The sequence below is a fragment of the Podarcis melisellensis genome (assembly GCF_964234715.1).
Source record: "Podarcis melisellensis genome assembly, chromosome: 1".
Classification (NCBI taxonomy): domain Eukaryota; kingdom Metazoa; phylum Chordata; class Lepidosauria; order Squamata; family Lacertidae; genus Podarcis; species Podarcis melisellensis.
In genome coordinates, this window is record NC_138528.1 from 67,561,692 (window position 1) to 67,578,445 (window position 16,754).

General features: G+C 38.7%; 2 protein-coding genes across 3 annotated transcripts in view; one reads left to right on the plus strand and one right to left on the minus strand.

Moving 5' to 3' along the window:
* Positions 1-15,557, plus strand: part of IRAG1 (inositol 1,4,5-triphosphate receptor associated 1) — a 92,035-nt gene extending 76,478 nt beyond the window's left edge. For both annotated transcript variants that reach the window (XM_081918032.1, XM_081918033.1), the window contains exons 29-36: positions 2,171-2,302; positions 3,843-3,984; positions 4,443-4,492; positions 6,130-6,225; positions 6,744-6,808; positions 8,475-8,594; positions 10,744-10,872; positions 12,316-15,557. In XM_081918032.1, the coding sequence (XP_081774158.1) occupies positions 2,171-2,302; positions 3,843-3,984; positions 4,443-4,492; positions 6,130-6,225; positions 6,744-6,808; positions 8,475-8,594; positions 10,744-10,872; positions 12,316-12,565 (984 nt within the window). In that variant the 3' untranslated portion in view covers positions 12,566-15,557. The remainder of the gene's footprint in view (positions 1-2,170; positions 2,303-3,842; positions 3,985-4,442; positions 4,493-6,129; positions 6,226-6,743; positions 6,809-8,474; positions 8,595-10,743; positions 10,873-12,315) is intronic.
* The window catches only part of CTR9 (CTR9 homolog, Paf1/RNA polymerase II complex component), a 339,089-nt gene that overhangs the window by 100,887 nt on the left and 221,448 nt on the right, over positions 1-16,754 (minus strand). The window lies entirely within an intron of this gene.

Sequence of the window (16,754 nt, forward strand, 5' to 3'; positions counted from 1 at the left end):
CCACTTCCATGTATTCCAGTTGTTTGAGTAAGAAGTCCCAGATTATGTTGTCGAACGCTTTTTCAGCGTCCACAAACAACAACAGACCTTGTTTATCACACCTATCCGTTAGGTACTCTATAATATTTACGATGTTTCTTATATTGTCCTTCATCTGCCTGCCCGGCAAAAAGCCTGCTTGATCTTTATTTAATCTTTCCACCAGAACCTCTTTTAGTCTCCTTGCCAGAATTCCCGCAAAGATTTTATAATCTATGTTTAATAGGGAGATTGGTCTATAGTTCTTAATCAATTGAAAGTCTGAGTCCTGTTTGGGGATTAATGTGATTAATGCCTCCTTCCATGTCTCTGGAATTTCTCTCTCTTTGAGGATGTTATTCATTACCTCTTGCAGTGGGTTCAACACAACTGACTCCATCTCTTTGTAGAATCTACCGGTGAACCCATCTGGGCCTGGAGCTTTCCCTTTTTTTAAGTCCCTTATTATTACTTTGATTTCTTCTTCCTCTATTGGGGCGCTCAATTTTCCTTTCACCTCTGTAGGGATCTTTTTTATGTTCTTACCTTTTAAAAACCTTTCTATTTTCCTCATATTGTTCCTTTCGGTGTTACTGAAGAGTCCTCTGTAGAAGTCCAGAAAGGCCTTCCTTATTTCTTTAGGCTTGTTTATTTCTTCTCCATCCACCTCTATTTTGTTTATTGTGTTCTGTTCCTTCCTTTTTTTGAGTTGCCAAGCTAATAGCTTCCCTGATTTGTTGGCGTATTCAAAGCTTCTCTGTCTTATTTTTTTAATTTTCCATTCTATTTCCCTATTTATCAACATCGCAAACTGGGATTGTAAAACTTTAATATTCTCTTTTACTCTCTTATTTTTGGGATTTTTAGTTAATTTTTGTTCATTTTCCCATATTTGCTGTAAAATTTCTTTTTTCCCTTTTTCTCTTTTTTTATTCTTGATTACACTCTGTTGGATGAAGAAGCCCCGCATCACCGCCTTTCCTGCGTCCCACACCACTTTTGGTTTTGTGTCGTTACCTAAATTGTCCTCAAAGTATTCCTTAAACCTTTTTTGAGCTTTCTCTACTACCTCTTGGTCATCTAACAAATAGTCTTTCATTCTCCATCTGTATGCTCTTCTTTCCAGCCCTTTCAGTTCCATTTTTATTGAGTTATGGTCAGAGATCGTTTTTGCCTGAATCCCCACCCATGCCGATCTTGGGACTAGTTCTGCCGAAATCCAAATCTGGTCTAATCTCGAAGATGAGTCATTAGGTTCTGAATGGAAAGTAAATTGCTTTTCCAGGGGGTGTTTAAATCTCCAAATGTCTACCAAATTACAGTTTTGTACCATTGAGAAGAAGGTTCTGGGTAGCTTTCCTTCTTTACCTGTCCTGTCCCTTAACCTATCCATCTCTAACGACACCACCCCGTTCATATCTCCTAATAATATGATTTTCTGATCGGAGTGATCAGATAACATTCTTTCTAACACCTTATAGAACTCCGATTTATTGTCATTAGGTGCGTATATCCCCACTATTATTATATTTTCTCCTTGCCAATTAATCTGAACTTTGTTGGTTAAGGCAAGATACTAAAGCACAAATAGTATCTTGCCTTAACCAACAAACAATTTGTAGATCATAATAAACTTTTTTCGTCTTACAAGGGCAAAAACCCCCTCTTTAAAGCTGAAACTCAACAAATGGCATTCAGGTTTTCAGTGGATTGTCCTTTGCTCTGATTCAGCTTTAAAGAATGGGTTTTCATGGGGATAGCTCTGGAGCAAAAAAAGAGAGTGCTTGGACAGAGAGCTTTAAAGGATGGGCTATGCCTGGAAAGCACAGAGGAAAGGTAAGTGTGGGTAAGCCCTTGTTTCATGATAGCATGTATTTTGATTCTTTGTTGTCAAGAGGTTTAATGATATCTAGAATATAAGACCTTGATTTGATATCTGTAGTGGAATTTCAAGTCTTGTTTAGGTTATGGAAACTGTAAGTAGCTATACAACAGAGGGACCTTTTTATGTTTGTTGTGCAAGAACTTTATATAGTTTTAATGGACCCAAGGGACAACAAAGGTGGACAACCCTTGAACTGTATAACCACAATGACTTCATTTGCTATACATGTTCCTTGATTTGATACATTAGTGCATGCTCTCGCTTCAGTCTTCAGCTTCCTTGTGGCATCATTCTGAGCACAGAGACATGTACCAGAGATTGTTGGAGGACATGGCAGTGCTGCATCGTCTGGCCTCTAGATTATCTAGTCGAGCGGAAATGGTGGGAGCTGTTCGCCAGGTAAGACTCTTGGAATCAAATACCCTGCATTGGCTCAGACTTCACTACTTGAAAAAATAAGGTTTTGTAGGAAGCGTTGGCTATAGTCAGGAGAGACAAACAAGGTCCTAAAGCAGAGTTAGAAATCTCATACCCTAAGGCTGAATGTGGCCCTCCGGGCACGCCTCTCTAGCCCTTGGGACTCTCCCTGGGCCACACACCCTCTTCTTGTGGAACAGCCTTCACTGACCCTGCTCCACACCTGCTTGAGGCGCTTTTGTCTGGCTGGAATGGGTTATCAAACTGTGACCATGCCTCTTGCTTGCCTGGACAGAGGGTAGAGAGAGGTCCATTGAAGTCTGACCAACTGCAACTCCCTAAGGTTTCGGGCAGATATTTTGTGAGACTTTCTAAAGATCCTTTTAATTGCAGATGCCAAAGACTGAACAAAGCATATCCTTTACCACTGAGCTGTGGGTCTCTGCCCTCTGGCTCTCTAAAACCATTGTTTCAAAAGTTAGCTGAAGATCTGGAATTGGAGCTGAAGTGTAGGTGGCAAGGCAAGACACAGTGATAACAGCAAGAACCTTTATGAAACTCACAGAACTGGCCAACAGGGGCAAAGCAACTGCTTATATACATTTCTGAAGGCCTGGGCCACTCCCACTCCCAGCGTGATTGGCTGTCTAAACTTCCAAGCTGCAAATCATGACTAAGAGTTTAAGGGCCAATGGCAGAGGCCCAAATCTTGAAATGTTCTGTGATTGGATATCATGTATTGAATCAGAACACAGGAGCTCAGAATTCTTAGTCCAGACTCAAGCTCAGGCAAGCATAGACCACTGAATACATAACAGGAGCCACTTAGGAAATTATTGCTAGAGGTGTGTCTGTACAGTTTCCTCAGGAATTTCCCTTTAAACTGATCTCAAGCCATACTTCCAAATTACTACTTTGGTTCAGGAGTTTGCTCTACCCAGAGCAGCCCAACGAGAGGGAGTTAGCAGTCATAGGAAATAATGCCCAATGAGGTAGGGTATCCTGACATCCTGCAGAGGAGCCCATGGGGCAAGGTAACAAAGTAGGTTGGTTGCTTGCAGCACCAAAAATAGTTCCCTTGAGTTCTATCTTTAGTCACTTCTTCCTAGGTAAAGTTAGGACCACACCTCTGCCTTTGTACTGTAGCCACATAATATGATGGTGTTATATTGCCGTATTTATTTGAGTCTAATGCATCATTGAATCTAATGTGCACCTCAATTTTCTAAATCTTAAAACCAAAAAAAATATTTGCTGGAGAATGTAAATGTGTCATCAGATCTAATGCACACCTTAATTTTTGCAGCATAATTTGGCCAAAAAGGGTGAGCATTAGATTCAGGCATTCTTGTAGCTTGGTCCTCTTAGCCACTCACTTATTAGTGGGAGTTAAGATGCATCTGAAGGTTAGTGGTAGGGTCTCTTTATGAGTAAAATCTCAGTCTTGCTAAAAGCTGAGATGATGTCATGCATTTCTTGTTGAAAACATACTTCTGTGCGATGCTTGATCTCCTCCTTTCAGGAGAAGCGCATGTCAAAGGCCACTGAAGTTATGATGCAGTATGTGGAGAACTTGAAGAGAACATACGAAAAAGATCACGCTGAGCTCATGGAGTATAAGAAACTCGCCAATCAAAATTCTAGCAGAAGTTATGGCTCACCTGGTAAAATAGTCTCTTCTTCCCCACCACACAATATTTTAAAGCATGCCTTTTTTGCTGTTGAACTCATAGTTGACTACTCTCAAATCTACATAGATATAAAAGCAGATTATCAAGGTATTTGACAGAATATAATTAATTACAGCAGTTGAACAAAGTTGTGTATCTTGATTGTTTTTATGTATTTCGTTTAAATCTGTGCACAATATTCTATTAAAGAACAAAAGTTAGAAAATCTGATAATAGATAGTAATGTACTGAATTGAACATTTCCCAGATTTCTGCACTTGTAACAAAAAGAGACATATGTCCTAGTCTTAGATAATATACTGTTTTGCTTTAAAAGCACATTTGTTTCAATATATATATATTTTTACTATTTTAGTGCTGGCAATGCATGTCTGTTTTCAAACACTAATTCTTATTCATACTTTTGTTGGCTTTGTTTTACTATGGTACAGAAGATGGTGTGCCCCGTACATCAAGATCCATGTCTCTTTCTGTTGGAAAGGTACTCTTCCAAGTTTTAAAAAGCTTTAGTTTAATAAGTGGTTTTTTAAAAAAAAATCCCAACGACTTAGATTCTCCATGTACTCCAAAAACTTGCTCATTTTTCTTTCTTTTTTCAAGCACTTCCAAAATATTTTTCCCCAGCTTGAAACGTAGCATTCAGGAAACCAGTCCACATATAAAAGCTGCTGTTGCAGTAGAAAGTCAACAGGGAGGCAAATAGCAGCAGAAGTCAGGATTTTCTGAGAACTGGCACAAAGCTTCAATCAGAATTGGGACCCGGCATGGCTACTTTTCTTTCAAAACAAAAGCACGTTGTTGTTGTTGTTGTTTAAAAAAGGATGTGAAGCATAATATGTAGTTTGGCCTTTAGAAATCTATCAAACTAAGTTTACTTATCTAAGGTTACAGTCATAGACACACTTACTGGGGAGAAAGTCCTACTGAATGGAATGTAACTTGCATCTGAGTAAACACGCATAGGCTTTGGTGTTTCAGGCTTCTTAGGATTTAATGCTGCAGGGTTCCTTTTTGTAACTGGCATACAACTGGTATACAAATGGGCATATTAGAAAACTACAGTAACAATTCTTTATTAGTTATCTGCATTAGAATAGAATTAGGGTGAAATTCAGTTATATCCACACACTTGCACAGTGGGACTTACGGTTTCTCTCCTTCCCCACTCCAGCCCCCTGCATGTCCCAAAATCTGCTCCAGAGGGTAACCCCCAACCCTTCAGAGCAGATCCTTTTGAGCATGTGGGATTTGCCAGGGGGAAGGAGGGGAAGGAAAAGCTCAGCTGCATAAGTGGCTGCTCAGTCACACTAATTTTTATTGATTGATTTTTAAAAACATTTTATTTTCAAATTTTATAATCACAATATTTTATAAGTTCAATACTTTTCCAAAGATACAATATAGACGCCTCCCCCCCGCCTCTCCCCTGGATTTCAATTTTCTGCCCCCCCCCCCGATCTCTTGCAACTTGTTTTATTTCTCCAAACTCTTTGTTTTCCCTCTTATTCATCCTAATTTCCAATTATATGCTTTCATAAATGTTATATCAAACCTACTACCGTTTTAATATATTTACAGTGGTCTTTTAAATAGTTTATAAACTTCTTCCATTCCTGTTCAAACTTTTTCTCATTGTGATCTCTGATCTTCAGGGTCATCTTTGCCATTTCGGCATAGTCCATCATCTTAGTTATTCATTCCTCTTTTGTTGGTACCTTCTCTTATTTCCACTTCCGGGCAAGCAACATTCTTGCAGCTGTTGTTGCATACATGAATAGTCTTTTTAAGTCCCTTGATATTTCATCCCTTGTTAATTCAAGTAAAAAGGCTTCTGGGGTTTTTGGTTTTTTTTTTTTGGACAAAAGTTATCTTAAAACGTTTTTTTCCTATTCATTGTATATCATTTCCCAGAAGTCTTTTACTTTTCTGCAGGACCCACACTGTCAGATTTAACCCCTTAGACTCAAACTATGAATAAAGGTCACTCCTGAAAGAACTTTCATACCCATGGTTTTGTCTTTTTTTTTCTCTTTTCCCCTAATCTGCTTGATATGCAGCCTATGAAAATAGAACTTGGAGTCACTTATGTAATGAAATATTTTTTTATTATTATTATAGATGCCTCGAAGGCGAGTCAGTGTTGCTGTTGTTTCAAAATTTGAGCTCCCTGGCCAGTCACCTACTGCATCGCCCATACCTTTGATGCCATCCCTGGTAAGGTTTTTCAAATTTCTAACATTCTAGAGAAACCAAAGCTTTAAAGAAAAACCTTTGCACACAGGTGTGACTGTGCTACATTTTATAAATCTGAGGCTATTTGATACAACAGTCATATAAATAAAAAAAATAGATTTGCATCAGAAGTAAACTATGTTGATACACAGACATAGGTGAGAAATATACTGTTAAACAGAGATGGGGAACCTGTGACCTTCCAGATGTTGTTGGACTACAACTCCCATCCATCACTATTAGCCATCATGGCTGTGGCTGATGGAAGTTGGAGTCCAACAAACATCTGAAGGGGTGTAGGCTTCCTGTCCTTTCTATAGAGGAGGTATTTAGAGATGTTCTAAACAATACTAGGCTTCCTGTACGCAGGAAAACACCTAGTTTATGTTTGGGGACCGTTCAATTTTTTTTTGTATGTATGTTGAGTACACCTTCATGTAAGAAATACAGTTGTGTTGTTTGCTGCTTGAATGAAATTGAATGGACCTCTTTATCCACAGTCTGAGTCATCAAATGGAAGAAGCAATCTAACATCAACTCCCGTCTTACCAGCGCTTATAGAGAAGTGAGTTAACAAATATTTACTATATTGAGAATTGTAGAGCAGATAATTCCTGCTGGCATAAAAAGAGCTTTTTTCCTTAAAGAGTTTAAGTTGATGGAATAGGATCGATATTTTGCCAATGAAGGTAGATACAGTAATTTAAATATCTTGCCCATCTGCATTATTTATACATTTTTTTAAAAAGTTAACAGACAGTGTCCATGCTATAACCCGGCAGTTACGTCTCACAAAAAGTTATCTGTACCCATCTCAGAATAATGTGTATTATAAAAGGTTAATCCAATGTTAGTTGTACTCAGAGTAGACCCATTGAAGTTGATTGACATGACTAATTTGGGTCCATTGTGTTCTGAGTAGAATTTAGATAGATACAACCTAAAGTAATATAATGCTGAACGAAGGCTTTTAAACATGAGAATAACAAATGCCCAGCCCAGCCATTGTTTCAGGTTTTATCGAAAGATTTTTCTTAAGAACACAGGATGTGCTTGTGTTTTGGAACTCCATGCATGAACGTACTTCCTAGAAAGTTTACTGTATATTGGCAGCTTTTCTCACCGGGCAGAGCACTTGCCTTCAGGAAATACAGCACATTTGAAGGAAATCTCTTGCTGACATTTCAGAATTATGGTTAGTGATTTGTTGAAAGGTCCAAGATGATGCTGTGTTTATATAAAGTATCTAACTTTTCCACAGCAATGAGAATTTCAGTGGAGTTTCTCCAGGATCATTTTTATTTAGAGGTGAGAGAATTGCTGGAGTTGTACAATATCCCTACAAAATCTCTCCTCCCTCATGTGCTGGCAGCCAAGCAGCAATCAGAAAGCAGCTGTGCCCAAGACAGGACTGCAGTTCTCTGACATCACCAAGGCGAATCCCCCAAGTTGTTCTTGCATAGCTTCTGCTTCCGTAACGGACAGGGAAGCTTAGCATCAAGCTGCAACCCTTTCCTTTGGGACAATGCTTTCTGTTTCTGTCTTTTGAATTTTATTAGAATCTACGTATATTGTCTGGCTATCCAGACCAGCCAAGCAGGTCTGAATGAACACCTCATGTTAGTAAAGCTGACCCAAAACAACCTGCTGACTGAAGGTGACAGTGCTGTTACTCTATTTGTCGTAGAACTAACTTAGCCAGAATGTGCACTCAGTTTTGCAGTAGGGGCTCCAGAGCATGTGAACATGGTAAGTACCAAAACAGAGAAGATGAAATAAAATTGGTTAGGCAAAAGTTATGAATGGAAAAGGGATTTCAGAGGGGAAGCACAGAGCACACAACAGATCTGAAGGTGTGTACACATAATGGCACTTTACCATTTCAAGTAATTGCAAGGGAGTATGACATAAAATAAAAAGGGATGAGAAAGGAAGAGGAAAATTCAAGGCAATCGCTCTTTCATAATACCCTACAGGGTTATATTGGGAAACTGCAGGAGGCAATTCTGGGAAGGGAGGAGTCAAATGGCAGCTTGACCCACTGAGCTTTGTGGTATGTAAAAGACCAGCTAGGGCTGGATCAAGTGTTCAGCCCAGCTGTATTAAGGCTTTGCACTGTATGGACGTCAAAGACCCTCCCAAAGATCAAGAGACCCATAAGCATTCTGGTGGGGGTACATAATATTAGATGAGATAATAAAGTTATCTGTGTTTAATTTTAAATTTACTAGTGGAAAATCAAATGGGGACCCTGAGAGTGAACCACCTCCTTCAGCACCAGTACAGAGTGCCTTGGAAGAGATCAGCCCAGAGATAAAAGCCAAAATAGAAGAAGAGGCTTATAACAAAGGGTGAGTATGTGTGCATTCTGAATCCTTAAAGAGGGAGGCTACATTATGGGCAATTTATTAATTATTAGCTAGTGCAGTTGTGTATGGGTTCCTCATGCTTTCATGAATTTTATAGGCTGCTACGCAAATAAATGATTTGCAGAAATGTAGAATCTTTCTAATAATAATAAACAATAATTAATTTTTATTTGTATCCCACCCTCCCCTGCCGGAGCTTGGCTCAGAGCAGCTAACATCATATTAATAACACAATATACATAAAAATAAGCAATTGATTAAAATGCATCCCAAAATTAATTCAAATAAATTAAAATTAAACTAAACAAATGGCAGTCCTCAGGTTAAATTGAAAGCAGTTAATACTTGCCAGGACCAACTGTTTCCACTGATATTATAAGGACCTGTGAGCGGGCTGGAAAACCACCTTCATGCTTGTCCTTATACTATAAATATGGGATTTCCAAAACTGAACAAATTAACACACACACACAAAATTCAGTGAGATGATAGTCACATTTCATTCCTTTGTTTTCTCATCAGTTTCCATTGCCATAGCAGTTGTGCATCTACATTTAAGCAAAAACAGAAGGGCACCATGTATTCAGAAGGTTAATAACAATTAAGGCGAGAAAAGAATTAAAACAAAACTGTAACCAAAGAAGCATGATTCACATCACAAATTATGTCTAGTGATTCACTGAAAGTCATTGGGCTCATATATCTGAGTAGCAGAGCCAGTTCCAAAGTAGGGGCTTTGTTGTTGGTGAGACAACTAGAACCCTGAGGTAATGTGTGTGTGTTTAGCATATAAACCAATAAGACATAACTTCTGTTAATTTTAAATATATACAACCTCTGTTCATGTTTAGAATTCCATAACAAGTAGGAAGGTCAGAATTCCCCATTTGGAATGTGTCTACAAACACGGCGGTTTATTATGTAACTTGGCTCCTGCCTCTGTACCACTAGAACTGTTAGCCCAGGAAAGAGACTGAATACTTCTGCTAGCAAATACAAAGTAGCTTCCCATGGTCTTGGGAAGAAAGCCACACCACTTAAACCAGTTTGAAACTGATTTGGATTCCACATCGCCCAGATTATTTGCAGTTATCACTAGTGCTTAAAGAGTAATGTTATAATCTCTACTACACTACTAGAATCTATCAATCTTGACTGATCTGAAGAGTTTATCATGTGTCTTTCAGCGTTGATCATTTGGATAGGGGGACTATGGCCTCTATAGGTGTCCCCAGTTAACATTGCACGATTTAACTTGCAGTCCCTGGAAGAGCAACTGTGTGGCATTTTAGCAGGGACATGTTCTCAAAATAAATAGGACTTACTCAAATCTCATAATTACATTTAGCTATATTTATGTGTGGGTAGCTTGCCTGTGCTCTTCTCTCCTTCTGTTCATCACGATTCATGGATATCTAACTGAGCCCATTCCCCACCTGCATGTTGGAGTATTCCATTTGCTTTTGTTGGTAATATTCCCTGTTTATCAATGCCAGCCCATTGATCATGAAGCAAATTTCAGACCCAGCTATTGTGTTTGGATGAGGTTGTATTTTGTCCTACATTTAGTTGAGAATTGTTTTCCTTATTTTTGGCAAATTCTGTTTTACGTTGGTTGTTTCTAAAGCTAGTTGATATATCAATAGCCTCTCAGGTCAGATTTAGGTGACATTATAGTATCATTTGCATGTTGATTACCCACAAGGGGCTCCATGAAATCAAGGGGCAGTGGAACCGTATGATTGGCCCTGCCCCTGAAGCTGCATGGCTACCCACCTGATTCAAACTTAGAGAGAAATGCCATAGTAGCAAACAAACAAAGCCTTCCTTCACTCTGCTTTTCCTCAATGAATTTCTAGGTTTGTTCAAAATACATACCTTATTATTATAGAATACCTGGGTAACTTGGAAACCAACCTTAGATTATCAGATATATTTTTAAAAAATAGGACAGTGACAGTGGTGACATCAGAAGCAAGTACAGTAGAAGCATGAGGCAGCCTTAATAAGGTCATTGTGATTGTTTAATTTTTTTGTCTGAGCCATGCAGCATGAATGAATTACGCTCTTTATTTAAAAATGAAAAAGAAGAGTACACGCGTCTTTTTTCTTTTCTTTTTTCCTCTTAAAGTTATCAGGAAGGCTTAAAGAAAACCAAAGAACTTGAAGAGCTGAAAGAAGATGATGAAGAGAAAATAGATGAGAGCCCCAAAGAATGTGTAGCAGATGAAAGCGACGATGAAATCAGCAAGCAGCACAGGTGAGAAAACAGCTGGAGAGGGGGTCAGGAACCTGTGGCCCTCCAGATGCTGTTGGACTTGAGCACCCATTGATTGAGCCCACCCAGCATAGCCGATGATCAGAGATGATGGAAGTTGTAGCCCAACAGCAGCTGGAGGTCTCTCCTCTGATTTAGAAAGTGAATATTAATTTGTTTCATTAAATGTGTGCTGCCTTCTGGCAAGCTTTGGAGGTTGATTCAGAAGAATGCCATCAGTGTGGTAAAGTTACTCCAACCAGCTTTTTTAGAACAACTCTTCCAAGCAAAAATAATTTTATGGGCAACAGAGGCAAGGTTACTGTTGTTCCTGGAAAGATGAAATTTAAACAGATAAATTCAGGTTGGCATTTTATTGTTCATATGAGCCAGTGGGTAAAATTTATAAAGGCACTGGGACAAGGAGTGCTTTCATACATGATGATTCAATCACATTTGAGCCTCTAAAATACATTTATGTTACATGAAGGAGAAAGTGAGGGATTGTGTAGGAATATCCTAAGTAGTTAAAAGACTCTGGGCACAGACTTATGAGGCAAATTGGCATAGAATATGCATATGCTATTCTATAACCAAAAATGCACACTGAAGCCAACTTTCAGAGCATGGGGGGGAACAAACTCTGACTCTTGCTGTCAGGACTTAATTTGCCTTAATTAAGATGCCAAGTGGCTGGGTCTTAATGGTACTGTGGTTTGCCTTGCTGCCTCTAAGCAAAGTTTTGAAAAACATTTTTTGCAGGTGGGAGTGGAGGAGATATGGAGGCCAGCACAAAGGTCCTAGGGCTTGGGCCTACCCCTTTAAAACATGGCTAATAAATAATAATAATAATTTTTTAGTTGTTTCCTGCCCTCCCCGGCCAAAGCCAGGCTCAGAGCGGCTAACAACAAGAAGTAATACTCTTTACAAACTGATTTAGAACAAGAGCTGTTAGAATACTTGTGTGTTACCTGTTTGTTTTCAATACTCTTAGCCTAAGTTTTAAATGGTATAGCTGTGAAACCGAAGTCAAATTTAATGAATATACTGGCTTCCTTGACAGTCAGCTTCTCATCTAGTTTTTATTGGAACCTTTGACGACAGTTTCATCTCATGATGAAAAATCTAAATGACTGTAGATGCTATAAATATTGCATTTTCTTCTGATGCCAACTGTAATACTTTTAATATGAATATGTCAATTCTCATCTCAAAAAACAGAAAGAGAAAAGATATGTATTATAAAAGTACTAAAATTGAGACAAAAATAATGAACTACTTCATGCTCATGGGGACAGCTGTACCTTTGATCCTGTGGCATATGACCTGATGTGGATAGCCATCTGTACTGCTAAGCCATTCAGTCTGATATGGTAGCTTTCCAAATAACGGAACTACCTAACTTGTAACTTCTACATACTTGCTTGATTCCTTTTCATTTTACAGCAAACTTGAAGTTGTTATCCACTATGTACAAATACTGTACCCCAAACTGCATAAACACTGGAACGTGCTCTGGATTGTAGCTGCTGTTATCGTCATTTTTGCTGTGGTGCTGGGAATCTCCAGTTTATACAACTACTTTTCCTCCTGTACTGAGTTGTCGACTGGGCCACGAGTGAAAGCTACCTGTTCGGCTGTCCAGCAATACTTCTGGTGGAACTCAGGACTGCAACATGATCAGCGCACGGAATAACAAAAGCATGAATGGGGAGGAGAACCACTTAACAATACAGCAGTAAGCACCTGTTTGAGAACCGAGGTGCACAAAGCAGAGCAGTGCTTTGTCACTTTTGTGGTGGTTAAATGTGATCAGTAACCTACTGCTTAATTTCATCTGTGCCATCAGACTTGTGAATGCCGTGTGATTTTTATCTAGCCAGATGCACCAGCCAATAAATGCTGTTCTCTCTTTCATGCTAATTGTTATTTGATTGATGTGCCTGAATATCACTACATGAGAATATAAAGATAGTGTTTGACCAAAAACTAGGCATTGACATCTAGGTTATAGGTGGAACACAAATTCCAGTGCTTCTGAGGGATGTCACTCGCAGCCTTCTTCCTATATAAATGTCAGCACTGATTCCTTCTATAAATTTCAGGGGCTTTTCAATTTATTTATTTTTAGCCCTTAGCGTTATAATAGATTAGAGAATTGATTTCACAGTCATAAGGAATACCGGTAAGCAAAAGATTAAATGGAAAAATACTAAAGGCATTGTGTCCTGGCTACAAGCTGGTGCCAATGGTCTCAAAACAGGTTCTCGGCATGAATGGAAGCAGGAACATTTGTCACTCCACCACACATACAACATAACTTGCAACACAGTCTTTGTTACTTCACACATACTTTGTTCATTCTTTTCTTTTTGAATGGGGAGATTTCACCAGAGTCATGTGCATGCGGTACATGATACACATGGTGGGGTTCAGTGGAGGTGCCCAATCAGTCACATACAGTCTCTATTATGCATACAGAAGACATGCTCTAGTAAGTGAGAAATGGCTCTGGGTCTGCAAAATCTGTCACCCACGTTGGTGATAACTGGTAACCTGCTGTAAGCACAGCAAACCTAAAAGAACTACATTGCATTCATATAAGAAGGCGTGGTATATTTGCAGAGGAGAACTGACATTTCTGTCAGGGAACATTTCAGCCAATGGAATGTAAACAACACAGATGTGGTTTTACCATTTGTTATGTACTGAGCATGAAATTCATACTCTGAGTATATTTCATCATTCATGAAGCTTTCTTTTGGAGGAAGCATCTTGAGTGATGTTTGTGCTCATACTGTGCTAGCCTTTTGCACAAGCTTATCTAGCTTTCATTTGTGTTTGAAATTGATAACTTCTCTTGTATTGGAATTGGAGGCACAGAAGGAAGTGTTGGAAGCATGGTGAGCTCTGATTCAGACAGGATATTAATAGCTTTTCCTAGCTGGGCCTGAGTTCAAAACTCTGTTGAACACTTAGACATATTGTAGGAACTTATTCTTGCAGGAATCTGTTTTATGCGTTGAGAAGGATAAAGAGGTAGAGCCCAGTATAAACTTATAACTGATGTCATTTGATGCCTGATAATTTATCTTCAGTTTAATGAGCGTTAGAGTCTCAGGAAATAGAAGTGTGGTATGATTTTAATTTTGACTCAAGCAGCTGTTTGAAACACAACTTTGAATTTTCAGATATGTCTCTTAAGCGGCTCCAGAAGAGTAAATATTGTGATTAAGTACGTTTAATAAGGCTAATGAGAAAGTGTGTCATTTGATCTCAAACTGGAAGAGGGGAATTAAAGGTGGGCAAATAATCAAATTAAAGGTGTTTTGCTGGCTTTTGGATGAAATGACTTTGATATGGAATAGATACAATGTAGTTTTTCACTCTAGTGAAATATAGTTGAGGCACACCTTCTGCTACAGACAATCAGGAAATTAGGAATAACAATGGTCTTGCAAAAACCCAAATCAGAAAGCTCTTTTATGTAAACTGCTTGATTTATTTATTTAAAGTAGGTGGTTTATATATTTTGTTCAATAAGTAAAAGGGAAAAGTTAACTCCCTAGACAGTGGAACATTTCTTATGAGGTGATCAACCAACTTTACAAAATTAAATTCTGATATTAGTAGTTCATTTTGTTCAGCTATGGTCAGATCATGGATCTGCTCATAAATTGCAGGAGTGAGCTCCATGACCTTTCTGGAGTGAATTCTCTACCATTTTCCTCCCAATCTTAACCACTGCTAAAGTTTACATTACCTCTGAACTAAACCACTGTTTGCTGCTAACCAGAATTTTAAAACAAACTTTCACTTTCTGTTCAATAGCAAACCCTAATTAGTATATTAACCATCATTAAAGTCAATGCTGATGTAAGCCTTAATCATGGTTAAAGCCAACGGAAGGAATTCATATATGGAGGTTGGGGTTTGAGCATGCAGGTGGGGCAGAGCATGTAGTCCCAAGTCCTTAAGCATGGTTAAGGCAGCAGAAATGTTAAACCTGAACCAACTCTATGGGATAATACCAATGTAAGTTGAGCGGCAACACCTCATTCTGCATTTTCTTCCCTTACAATACTTCTACTGTGAAACCACTGCATTTTTTTAAAGTTGAATTACTTAAGATGCATAGCTTTGACACATGGGGCCATCTACCTGCTACAAAAATGATCGACTGTTTCACTAATTATTGGGAAAACAGTTTAATGTATAGAGCGCCTGAAATGTCAGTCTTCTTGTTAGCAGGATTTTAGACCAAACGTAATTAAATTGTTAATAAGTATTGGCTCAATGGGTTACAAATCAGTGCCATATTTTTTGAGACAAAGAAAAGAGTATGCATTTTGGGGGGGTCTTTCTAAAAAAAAAAAGTTATGTTCCTTTAAATTCACAGGACTCATGTGGCTACAAAGAGCAAGTCAGCAATCTTACACCATTCACACCAAAATAGGATTTTGTTTTGGGGTTGTTTTTTTGGAAGTGCAATATTTTATTTATTTGGCTTTAACAAGACACATGTGTATTTTGTGCACAGCACTGATGTTTTAAAGTAGGTGGAACTCGAGAGGCACTATTTTGTGTATCCTGTTTTAAATTTTGTAAAACTTTGCACAGGTGTGCTAGTATTGTACTGTATAGCATCACATACTTGAGATTTGGAAATAAAATATTGTTTCAGAGTCCTCTGTGTTGCTCATGTCATCTGTGACTTATTTATTCTGTGCATGGGCACTTAGGAATTCCATCAGAGAACACAAGTTGTATGTATGGAATGATTAGCAATCTTTAAGAAAAAATAGGTGCTGAATTTTTTTCTTTCTTTCTCTCTGCCCTGTTTTCAGTAATACAGGGTGAAGCACTCATCTTCTCAAGTCTGCTTTTTGTACAAACACAAGTTTAAATGGAAATGTAAACACAAAAACAATCAGGAATAAATTTAAAGGCTTCCACTATCCTTTTAAGTGCACTTGACACTGTGTAGTTTTTAAAGCACAGACCTTTTTGAGACACAAGGTTTGCCTCTAGGGACAAGATGTTGTCCATCAACCCAACCTTGCAAAATCCCCCAACTTATAAATGTGCTTTTGTTTTAAGATTTATTTGCCCCCCTTTGCTACATGATCACAGCCATTCTGTGATGACGTAATGAATGTGATTTACTGGAGTTATGTAGTCAATTGCTTTTGGCTACATGATGGCATTACTAAGGGAAAAGAAAGTCAATAGCATTGTATCATTGCCCTAGCTCAAAATGGCTGTGAGGTCAGTGTGGGGATAGAACTAGGATGTCAACGTCATCATTTTCCCATTGCTCACCCTTACTCTTTCCTCAGCGCTAGATTCATGGCGGTGTGGGCTGTTCTGCCACACAGGTCATTAAGCCAAGTGGGCACAATATTGAGAAGATCAATAATTGAGAAGATCCATTTGGGGGGGGCAGCAAAATTTTGTCCTTGCACAGATCACCATATTATGACAGATTACGAAGTCCCACCCCTGCTTGCCTCTACAGATCTATATAGCTAGACTCGGAGTGTTACTTAGGCTGCCCTGTTCTTAGCAATGGGGGCATATTTCACCCCTCCGATACCTGTCCCAACACAATGGGTGAACACTTTGTTCATCTTTTTTTTGGATGGGAAACAGCACACACTAAAGGGGGTGATCCTTTGGAAGCAAGAGAAAGCCTTCATGAAAAACACCACAACTCAGGTACTTTTGGTTTCTCTCTGTTAATCGTTTTTCCAGACTTCAGTTCTTCACATTTTCTCATCAGTTTGCTTTAAAATAAGGAAGGTGGCTTTGATCCACACTCTCTGTGTGCATTTGGCTATTTTGTCATGTTCCGTTCACAGCTTCTTGAGGAGTCACTTGGCCAT